The sequence below is a fragment of the Dendrobates tinctorius genome, unplaced genomic scaffold, assembly GCF_039654945.1.
Source record: "Dendrobates tinctorius isolate UK_male_01 unplaced genomic scaffold, ASM3965494v1 ptg000174l, whole genome shotgun sequence".
NCBI classification, from domain to species: Eukaryota; Metazoa; Chordata; class Amphibia; order Anura; family Dendrobatidae; genus Dendrobates; species Dendrobates tinctorius.
In genome coordinates this window covers 4,518,081-4,530,086 of record NW_027361841.1, presented here as the reverse complement: position 1 = coordinate 4,530,086, position 12,006 = coordinate 4,518,081, and the positions used below count along the sequence as shown (strand labels likewise).

The following is a 12,006-nucleotide window of genomic DNA, read 5'->3' as shown; positions in this document are numbered from 1 at the left end:
TCGAACCTCTTAGAGGAGTTCCACTCTCCATTCTGTCTCAGAAAGTGGTTTTTCTAGTGGCGATCACCTCGTTACGCAGAGTGTCGGAATTGTCAGCACTTTCCTGCAGACGGCCTTTCCTAGCCTTTCACCAGGACAAGGTGGTTCTCCGCACGGTACCATCCTTCCTTCCGAAGGTTGTGTCCAACTTTCACCTTAATGAAGAGATTTCACTGCCTTCCCTTTGCCCGGTTCCGGTTCATAGAGTGGAGAAGGCTCTGCATATGCTTGACCTCGTCAGAGCATTGCGGATTTACGTGTCCAGGACTGCACCTTTCCGGAAATCTGATTCCCTCTTCATTCTTCCGGAAGGTAGTCGCAAGGGTTTGCCGGCTTCCAAGGCTACCCTTGCCAGGTGGATCAGGTCCACCATACATGAGGCCTACCGACTTAACAGTTCCCCTCTTCCGGCCGGTATCACGGCACACTCTACACGGGCAGTAGGGGCCTCCTGGGCCATTCGGCATCAGGCTTCGACACAACAAGTGTGCAAGGCGGCCACTTGGACTAGCCTACACACGTTTACGAAACACTACAGTGTTCATTCCCAGTCCTCAGCGGATGCGAGCCTGGGTAGACTGGTTCTGCAGGCGGCAGTACCCCAAGTCTAGGGGACTGTCAGCACAATATTCGTCCACTGCTTCCCACCCAGGGACTGCTTTGGGACGTCCCAAGGTTCTGTGTCCCCCAATTAGGCGACAGAGTAAAGGAGATTTTTGTGTACTCACCGTAAAATCTTTCTCTTAGCCTTTAATTGGGGGACACAGCTCCCACCCTGTTGCCCTTACGGGCCGTTGTTTCCTGTTGAGTTCTCATATTGTTCTTTGAGCTCGTACATAGTAGCCTTCTTACAGGCATGGTTATGTTATTTGGTTACGTTCCTCCTTATGCTTTGGCACAAAACTGGAGAAGGCTGACGCCGTCCAGGGGTGTATACTGCAGAGGAGGAGCCAAAGTTAATCTTTTTCAGATTATGCATAGTGTCGCCTCCTAGTGGACAGCAGCATAACACCCAAGGTTCTGTGTCCCCCAATTAAAGGCTAAGAGAGATTTTACGGTGAGTACACAAAAATCTCCTTTTTCCACAAACATGATCAATTAGGCCCCAATTTTTTTATTTTCCCAAGGGTAACAGGAGAAATTGGACCCCAAAAGTTGTTGTCCAATTTGTCCTGAGTACACTGATACAATAGTTTTCTCCCACATATAGGGTATGGGCACACGTCGGGGCTCGGAAGGGAAGTAGTGATGTTTTGGAATGCAGACTTTGATGGAATGGTCTGCGGGTGTCATGTTGCCTTTGGAGTGCCCCTAATGTACCTAAACTATTGAAACTCCCCACAAGTGACCCGATTTTGGACACTAGATCCCCCACGGAACTTATCTAGATGTGTGGTGAGCACTTTGAACCCCCAAGCGCTTCACAGAAGTTTATAACGCCCGGGCGTGAAAATAAAAAAATCATTTTTTTCCACAAAAATGGTATTTTTGCCCCCAATTTTTTATTTTCCTAAGGGTAACAGGAGAAATTGGACCACAAAAGTTGTTTTGCAATTTGTCCTGAGTAGGCTGATACCCTACATGTGGGGGTGAAACACTGTTTGGGTGCATGGCAGAGCTTGGAAGGGAAGGAGCACCATTTGACTTTTTCAACTCAGAATTGGCTGGAATTGAGATCAGATGCCATGTTGCATTTGGAGAGCACCTGATGTGCCCAAACAGTGGAAACCCCCCAATTCTAACTCCAGCCCTAACCCTAATGGGAAAATGGAAATAAATAAATTTTCTTTTAATTTTATTATTTTTCCCTTACTAAGGGGGTGATAACGGGGGGTTTGATTTAGTATTTATGGCGGTTTTTATTTTTGACAGCTGTCACACGCTAAAAGACACTTTTTATTGTAAAAATAGTTTTTGCATCACCACATATTGAGAGCTATAATTTTTCCGTATTTTGACCCACCGAGTCATGTGAGGTCTTATTTTTTGCGGGACGAGTTGACGTTTTTATTGGTACCATTTTCGGGCACGTGACATTTTTTGATAGCTTTTTCCGATGTTTGGGACGCAGAATGAACAAAAACCAGCATTTCATTTATTCTTCGGGTCAGTACGGTTACAGCGATACCTCATTTAGGTCGTTTTTTATGTTTTGTCGGTTTTATGCAACAAAAACTATTTTATATAAAAAAAAAAATAATAATTTTTGCATCGCTTTATTCTGCGAGCTATAACTTTTTTATTTTTTCGCTGATGATGATGTATGGCAGCTCGTTTTTTGCGGGACAAGATGACGTTTTCAGCGGTACCATGGATATTTATATGCGTCTTTTTGATCGCGCGTGATTGCACTTTTTGTTTGGCTTATCATAATAAATCATTATTTTTTGCTTCGTTTTTTATTTTTTAAGGGGTTCGCTAAAGGGGTTAACTAATGGGACAGTTTTATAGGGCAGGTCGTTACGGACGCGGCGATACCTAATATGTGTACCTTTATTGTTTTTGTTTTTTTTCTAATTTATTTGGCGATTAATTATTTTAGCACTTTTTTTTAACTTTATTACATAATCCCAGGTGGGACATCACTGTCCTGTGACAGATCGCTGATCTGTCACATCACAGATCACTGTGACAGATCAGCGATCTGTCACAGGCACTGCTGCAGACTTCCTCATGCCTGCGCTTTGCAGGCACTGAGGAAGCCAGCTCCCTACAGGCCCCCGTTGCCATCTTGGATTCGGGGGCCTGCAGGGAAGGAGCCCCCCGCAGCAGCGCTGCACATTGCGCTGCAGTGGGGGGCTCAGGGAAGCACGGAGGGAGCCCCCTCCCTGCCGATACTTCCCTTTAACCCCCGGTACACCGCGATCATGTTTGATCGCGGTGTGCAAGGGGTTAACGTGTCGGGGGCGGTCCGTGACACATTGTGCTGGGTGTCAGCTGTGATAATTAGCTGACACCCGGCCGCGATCAGCGGCGCTCACCACGTGGGCGCTGCTGATCGCTGAGACGTACTGTCCCGTCCATGGGCTTAGGGGTGTGACTGGGTATACGACAGAGCAAGAAGGGACAATAGGCCGAGGGATGATACGACGAGATTTATTAAGGCAGGGAGCATACAACATCAAATATCCATAATGTCCTTGGAGTCCATGAGAAGTCCACAATAAGTCCACACAATGGAAACAAATTCGGGCACCTCACGATAGTCCTTGTGCCAGATACGATGATAATAATCCTTGCAATAGTCCACAGGATTCCACACAATCCCACGGACGTCATGAGCTGACCTCAACTCAGTTCTTGACTCCTTCCACATCCGCACTCAAATCACAACTGATCTTAAAAGAAGAATGTATTGTCAGGGCTCCTGGGATCAGCCCATCTGAGGGGGGGTAGGGGTCACACCTACTATTCAATGGTTTGGTCCATCAGAAGATTCTAGAAATGTAAGGGCTCCACTGCGTCTACAGGATGTGTATTGTAGATTATCTTCTGCTTAGGAAAACAATAACCACAGTTCCACTAGCTGTTGACACAAGCCTAAATTAGATTATGGTCCAGGTACATCACAAGACATTGCAAAGTATTGGGGGAAGGAGACATGGTTAATTTACAGCAAATACAACCAGAGGAAAGTTAAATGACATATTATACAAAATACAGGACAGGGCAAAACTACAAATCATGACAATCCCTTCCCCTCCCAATTTGTGTACGTACTAGGGACCTCTACAGGTCGCTTGTTAAGTACACACAGGCATGGCTGACCAGACTCAGGGATCCTCCTGCCTGGACAGTCCATCTGCATTTTGGTGTTGGCTGCCTCTTCTATACTGTATGGTAAAGTTATAGGGCTGCAGAGCCAGGCTCCATCGTAGTAAGCGTCCATTGTCCCCAGAGACTCGGTTCAGCCAGGTGAGGGGATTGTGATCAGTAATGACAGTGAATTCTCGTCCATACAGATACGGCCTTAGTTTCCTAAGGGCTCACACTACAGCCAGACATTCTTTTTCAACAGTTGCATAGGCCACTTCTCGGTCCAGCAGTTTCCTGCCAAGGTAGGCGATGGGGTGTTCGTCCCCAGCTGCATTCACCTGGCTGAGGACAGCTCCCAGTCCATAAGCAGAGGCGTCCGTCTGCACAATGAATCTCCTCTTGTAATCTGGAGCAGCCAGGACAGGGTCGCAGACCACGGCGTCCTTCAGCCGGTTAAAAGCCTCATCACAGGCTGGAGTCCAGATCACCAGCCGGGGCATCGTTTTCTTGGTCAGGTTGGTAAGAGGCTTGGCCACAGTGCTGAAGTGAGAAACAAATTTTCGGTAATAACTGGCAGTGCCCAAAAAAGCCATAACTTGTTTCTTAGTTTGGGGTACAGGCCAGTGTTGTGAGTTCATTTTCCCCTTCACCATTGAGGTCTGATGAACTCCCTCTTCTGGTGAAGGAAGGTAGGGAGGCTGATTACCAAGCACCTGAGCAGGATGATGATGACTGGGTGACTGGAAATGCTGACTGGATATAAGGCAGCCGACGCCCTTCTGCCTTGCTGGTGATTTCCCTGAGGGATTCTAGGAGACCAGTCTGATTCCTGCTCCTCAAAAGCTAAATTTTCTGCTCTGCTTTTTGCATTTGTGTTTTGGTTTTGTTTTGCCTTGTTTTTCTGGATTTCTGCCATTCCCTGCTGGGGTGAGCTGAATTTCTTTTTGCTCTGTCTTCAGAAAATACCTGAGTACGGATATAGTCTTTTTGAAGCCTAGCGTCTTCAGGGCTTTTTTCCCTATCAGTCTGTTGGCTCTTGTTTTGATAAGGTTTTGGCGGATTGCAGACAGCAGCTTTTCTATCCTGTCCTATTTAGTTAGCTTGGGCCCCATCATTTGCTCAGCCTATCTTTCTATCTGTGTGAGTGTTTTTTCATCTTGCTTCACCGTCATTATATGTTGGGGGCTGCCTATTGCTTTGTGGTCTGCTCTGGGGCAGTTTAGATTTCCCTTTCTGTCTTTAGGCTATGTAGTTCTCCGGCTGTGATCGAGGGGTCTAGGGCACCGTAGGAACCCCCCACGGCTACTGCTAGTTGTTGTTGATAGGTTCAGGGGTCTGCAATCCGATAGCTGCCAACTTCTCTGGTTTTCTGGACTTGGCTAGTATTTCTGTTTTTGCCTCCTACGGTGACTCATTCATAACAGGCCAGTCTCTAATAGCCTGGATTTTGGCAGGTTCAGGACGGAGCTTCCCTCCTCCTGCTCTATGCCCTAGGTACTGGACTTCACCCATCCCCAATTGGCATTTATCGGGTCGAATGGTTAGGCCGGCTGCAAGAATCAGGTCAAGAATAATGGCTACTTGATTCAGATGTTCCTCCCACGTCTGGCTGAAGATGGCGATATCCAAGTAGGCACAAGCAAAGTCACCACATCCCCGGAGGATCTGGTCCACCATTCTCTGGAAGGTTGCCGGGGCATTCTTCATTCCAAAAGGCATGCTTAGAAATTCATACAGACCAAAGGGGGTTATAAAAGCGGACTGTTCTCTCCCTTCCTCCGTGAGAGGGATTTGCCAGTATCCCTTACTGAGATCCAAGGTAGTGACATATCAGGACCCAGCTAGTCGGTCTAGAAGTTCGTCAATACGGGGCATTGGGTAAGGATCGCTGACGGTATGGTCGTTAAGTCGTCGATTGTCCACACAAAATCGAGTACTCCCATCCTTCTTGGGTACTAACACCACAGGAGAGGCTCAAGGGCTATGGGAGGCCTGGATTACCCCAAGCTGTAACATCTCCTCCAGTTCGTGCTGCATGGTCAGCCCATCTGAAGGGGGGTAGGGGTCACACCTACTATTCAATGGTTTGGTCCATCAGAAGATTCTAGAAATGTAAGGGCTCCACTGAGTCTACAGGATGTGTATTGTAGGTTATCTTCTGCTTAGGAAAACAGTTCCACTAGCTGTTGACGCAAGCCTAAATTAGATTATGGTCCAGGTACATCACAAGACATTGCAAAGTATTGGGGGAAGGAGACATGGTTAATTTACAGCAAATACAACCAGAGGAAAGTTAAATGACATATTATACAAAATACAAGACGGCAAAACTACAAATCATGACAAGGGGCGCGGGTCCCATGGACAGGATAGTACGTCTGATGTCAGGAAGGGGTTAAACAAGGCACTTTCTATAACCTCTACTGAGCCATAGCATTCATCAAGTCTATTCCAAATTCTTTTGAGGCCGACATCTGGATAATTTACATTAATGTCTCTGATTCTCTTTGCGTGTTCAGCAGACTCACTTCCTAGCCATTTTAACAAGAGATCCACTTCTTCACTACATGATAGACCTATGTCTCTTATGGTATTTTTGAAGGAGGCTCGCCAAGCCCTGTAGTTTTCAGCTCGATCGCTGAACTTTACAAGTCCCTTAGTGACCAACTCACGTCGAGCAAGGAAGTTGGCAAAGTCCATTGTGGCTTGATTGGCACTGATGCCAGCTGATGGAGTGTTGTCAGAGTACATGTGTGCTGTGCGATCATACCTGTTAGATGTCTCTGGTTTGGTCCAACTGCTGTAGTACCTTTCTGAAGCAAAGGGATTCTCTTTAAGGCCTGTTTCACACTTCCGTTTTTTCAAATCCGTCAAAATCCGTTGGTTTCCGTAAAAAAACGGATCCGCCATTTTTTTGCAGGATCCGTTTTTTTTGTCCCATAGACTTACATTAGTGGTTACCGCGGATCCGTCAAAAAAACGGATCCGTTTTTTTAAAAACGGATCCGTCTGCATCAGTTTCCGTCAAAAAAACGGAAACGGATCCGTTTGGCGGACACAAAAACGGAAGTGTGAAACAGGCCTAAGCCGGGACAGATTCCGGATCTTCTGTTCTGGAGAAAGATAATTGTAGTCAGTATCATCCCAATGTGTATTTCCTTGCTTTTGGTAGGGAAACTGATAGTTGGCTTTCTGGGGGTCCGAATTATCTGGTTGGCTTAACTTGTTGACAAAATGCTCTGTCTTCGCCTGTGGGTCTGGATCATCATTTGATTTGGAATGCTGATGGACGTACTCTGCAGTACGCTGCAATGGATCGTGAGTAACTTGCTGTAGGCCTAGCACACTGCTGCGTCTGCTGTGTTCGTCGTCAGAATATACGGCAGCTTCTAAGGCTTCTGCTATGGCAGCTGCTGTTTCACTAGCAAGTTTCTGTAATGTTGCTTCAAGGCACGCTTTTTCGTCATCCAGGCATGCTTGTTGGCGTGCTTTTTCTGCATCCAGGCATGCTTGTTGGCGTGCTTTTTCCGCATCCAGGCATGCTTGTTGGCGTGCTTTTTCCGCATCCAGGCATGCTTGTTGGCGTGCTTTTTCTGCATCCAGGCATGCTTGTTGGCGTGCTTTTTCTGCATCCAGGCATGCTTGTTGGCGTGCTTTTTCTGCATCCAGGCATGCTTGTTGGCGTGCTTTTTCTGCATCCAGGCATGCTTGTTGGCGTGCTTTTTCTGCATCCAGGCATGCTTGTTGGCGTGCTTTTTCTGCATCCAGGCATGCTTGTTGGCGTGCTTTTTCTGCATCCAGGCATGCTTGTTGGCGTGCTTTTTCTGCATCCAGGCATGCTTGTTGGCGTGCTTTTTCTGCATCCAGGCATGCTTGTTGGCGTGCTTTTTCCGCATCCAGGGATGCTTGTAGTTTCAATTCTATCTCTTGCTCAGCAAAGGTGCTTCTTGCTTTTGCGCGGTCAATAGCGGCGGCATTGCTGACAGATGTCTTGGAGTAACCAACTCGTGATCTCGTCTTGAAAGAGGATGCTCGTCCTTGAGACATGATTCAACAGTTAGGCGACCGCTGTGATATCCCTTTGTTGGCTCTGCGTGGATAATGGCGGGCTCCGTATGGTAAGATTATTCGGTCCGACCGTTAGGAGGTTGCTGCAATATCCGTCTGCAATAACCGTATGCTTGGATGATGGTGGGCTCTGTAACGTCAGATCTTCTGAGCTTGTTCTCAGCAGTTGTTTCAATATACTGTCCTCATACACGTTAGCAGGGTGTGCAATGAGACATGTAGCTAAACCCCCTGTCTTCTTTAAGAAAAGAGGCTGTAAAATTGTAACCTTTTATTGATTGCAGATCTGACAGGAAAGGGTGAAACTATAGGATGCAATAACAGGAGCATTTCAGAATATATAACTGCACAGAGCATGAAACACAAATAGTCTGCAATACACAGGTAACATGAGGTAACATACAAACTGATGATTACCTACTTAGTACAACAAACGTATTGATAAACACAGGATTATAACACCTAGATAGTGCTTACCAACTATGATTAGAGCAGGCTGTTTAAGGAGCATGAAGAACACGAATGGTGTAGTTTCTCCTAAGACACATGGAGGAATAATCCCTTCACAGTGTCATAAATAAGACCATGATGCAACAGGAACAATCCCACAATGCCCTAGGAACTTCCCACAAGACATTGCAAATTAAACTAGAATCTATGCATTAAACGGCCAGCAGGTGGTGCTGTTACCTTACAATATGAAATATATGAAGGATTAATACACACAAACATACAATGTCTGTAATAAAATGACTAGACTTTCTAGACAGCAATTATATGGCTGGAAAGAACACGGACCCTGAGCTTATCTTACGGTGTGTGTGATCGGACCCTGAGCTTATCTTACGGTGTGTGTGATCGCACCCTGTGCTCAACCAAGGCTGTGGAGTCGGTAAGACAAACATCTGACTCCTCAATTTCCATGATACCGACTCTGACTCCTCCAAAATGGGCTCCGACTCCACAGCTCACCTCTTATACTGTGCGCTGATCGGACCCTGAGCTCGCCTCCTTTGTACTGCGCGCTGATCGGACCCTGTGCTCGCCTCCTTTGTACTGTGCGCTGATCGGACCCTGAGCTCGCCTCCTTTGTACTGCGCGCTGATCGGACCCTGTGCTCGCCTCCTTTGTACTGTGCGCTGATCAGACCCTTTGCTTAGGCCTTTTGTTGTGTAGTGATTTCAGTACTTCACAGCAGCACACTCATCCCTTGAAAAAGAATACAAAGTGTGACAATGTAGTATCATCATTCCAAGTGAACTGACAGCTGAACCATTCTGCCCAGTCTGTGGCTATCATGTGTCAGGCTCGGGCTATATGAACTCAGCCAAGTATGACTCTGAGATCACACATCCATCTTCTGATAGATGATGCCCATGGATCGGACAGCATGGGTCCCCTGTCAGGTTCTCTGTAATTATTCCTTTCACACCCATTTAAAATTTTAAAGGGTAACTCCACAACACTCAAGATATTTATCAGTACACCGTGCTAAGATGGTACTGTCATATTTTTTCATTGGGAGGAGATTTTTCATGAGTCTTTCTCGGATAGACCATTGAAGATGGCTTCCTGTCTATGCAGGTCAGCCAACGGATCAGTGTAGATCCCACCTCCGGGCTGCTCAATGGTCACTGCTCTCTTCACCTTTTACTGGCGGCTATCCTGAAGATGGGAGGATGGAGAGGGGTCTGGTGAGCAGTGGCCATACCACCAGGAGGATCCAGACTGATCTATAAATTATCACCTGTCTTGATGGCACCCATTGATCATGCTCATTTTTTCCAACAGATTCACTTGTGACTAAAGCGTTGTGTTGGGGCTTCGTGACTATGGCATTCTGCCTGTTCTGGAACGTGTCTAAAAGCAAATGTTATCGACAAACAAAAATGTGATAAGTCTTCGTTTTCTTTTCCTTCTTGTGTAGATCATATGAAAGGACTCCGTGCTCCTCTTCTGAAACGAAAACTGCAGTCGTGGTAGGTGACATGCCTCCATGTAGCCTGTACAGTCTGTGTCCTACATGCCAAAAATGAAAGACGTATTACTGAGTTTCACGTGTTTTACCAATAGATTTCTTAGCCTTAGTGTTGATATCTTAACGTATGTGAGATTTCCACTGTGTATGTTTCTCATTACACTTAATTTAATGTGCACAGTTGAACCAGGGGAAGATTTCTGCTCACGACGGTCTTTGGTTCCTACTGTCATTCAGTAGACGTGGGGTACAACTGTCAATGTTCAACGGAGAAAAAAATCGGTGACATTGACTCCCAACAGGCAGAAAAGAATTTCACTAGTTGGAGATAACCGTCCTATAAGTCATTGTCCAACCCTCTCATAATCCTTGCATTGAGACCATTGATATTCACTTAAAGGGAACCTGTCAGCACAGAATGACTTCTCAGACCAAGTGCAGGTGCTCGGTGCATCCTTGCGTGGCCAAACACTTAAAGAAGTACTTCCATCAATGTTTTTATTTTCTTAATATATTGCAATTATCATGTTGTATAGCTGTGTACTTACAATTGCTCATTTTGCCTTTCTACTCAGCTAATTCTTCTTTTCCCTTTCCCCCATGACGGCACCACGGAGAGAGGGGATCCGCCCCACGGGGACAGGAAACCTACAGATAAAAAGGCGGTACCTCTCTCCCGCATCAGTTGGTTTCCTGTCCCCATAGGGAACCTACAGACTTACCATCGTCGTGGAATGCCGGGGCCGACCAGTCTGGAGGACGACAGCGGGAGCCCCCTGTCCCAGCTGGGGCGGTTAACTGAGGCACCATTTCGCTGAAGTCAGCGGGCCTCCAGGGTGTGCAGGGGGGAGAGGAGGCAGAAGACGTTCCAGAAGACCGCCTCTCCCGAAAATAGCGTCCCCCTCAGAAGTTGGCCCGGAACTGACCGAGGTGGCCAGGGGCAGGTACCGGAGGCCAGCAGGTGCCGGGCGCGCGAAGCACAGGCAGACGCGCCAGCCTCGGCGCAAGGCATTGCTGGGAGCTGGGGACGGCAGCAGTGCTCATGTGCGGGAGCGCCGCCTAGTCACATGGGGCGGAGCGCCGCCGGGTCACGTGGGGCCAGGCGCAAGGCATCACTGAGAGGCCTGAGAGTGCGCACGCGTGGGGCTGAGCGCCGCGGAGTCACGGGGCAGCGCTAGGCCTCTCTGGGTGCCAGCGCTCAGCGCGCGGGGAAAAGAAAAAAAGAAAAACACCGCCGGTCGCTCGGTTGAAAGGTGCAGGAAGCACCGTGCTGACCCGTTCCTGGAATCATGAGTTCGGCACAGGAAGAGCAGCAGCTGCGGGACATGTCCTCTGACGCAGGACCCCAGCAGCAACAGCGGCAGTCGCCGCAAAGGCACCGAAAGGATCCCACAGGCTCACAGCAACGCAGTAGCAGCAGCCGCTCGGAGTCCCGGCACAGCAAGGAGTCCAGTGATACGGGGGTCCCAAAAGACAAGCCTCCTGCAGATCCGGAAGCCCCTTCAGACTCTGTATCCTTCTTCGGTCCGGTGGGTGAGTGATCTACATGAATGTACATATTGTAATTAGGGCCTGTCCTCCTCTTATAGGGGAAGAAGTGCACGCAAAAGGCCAACCACAAGGTTTGCCCACTCTGTAAAGAGGAGCTCCCCGCAGTGGGGGGAAAAGGCTCTGCCATTCCTGCATATGGCACACTATATGCAAGGAATCCTCAGGCTTCACTTCCGACCTTAGGAACCTAATTAAACATCAGGTAGAGAACACCCTCAAATCCCTCCAGGGAGAGAATAAAAAGCATAAGAAGCCTAAAAGCAGGGATCCCGAGTCAGATCACAGCGATAGGGAGAGCGATTCCTCTGCATCACACGGACAGCCCGTCATTCGACTCCTCTGCCGAGGAAGGTCGCAGCTGTTTCCCTATAGAGGAAACCGATAATTTAATAAAAGCAATCAGAACCACTATGGGACTAGTAGACACCAGGCCCAAAAGGACCATCCAGGATGCTACGTTCAGTGGGTTAGAGCAGAAGAAGAGGAGATCATTCCCTATGAACGATAAAATTCAGGCGCTAATACAGAGGGAGTGGAAAAGACTGGAGAGAAAAGGCCTCCTAGCCCCCAAAAGAAAATACCCCTTTGAAGATCCAAGCTGTTCATTTTGGGAT

The 12,006-nt window shown here is 47.7% G+C and overlaps 1 protein-coding gene across 1 annotated transcript in view; it reads left to right on the top strand.

The window, feature by feature from the left end:
* The window catches only part of DCLRE1C (DNA cross-link repair 1C), an 87,820-nt gene that overhangs the window by 15,041 nt on the left and 60,773 nt on the right, over nucleotides 1-12,006 (top strand). Inside the window, exon 2 of the mRNA XM_073551290.1 lies at nucleotides 9,791-9,842. Within this exon, the coding sequence (XP_073407391.1) occupies nucleotides 9,791-9,842 (52 nt within the window). The remainder of the gene's footprint in view (nucleotides 1-9,790; nucleotides 9,843-12,006) is intronic.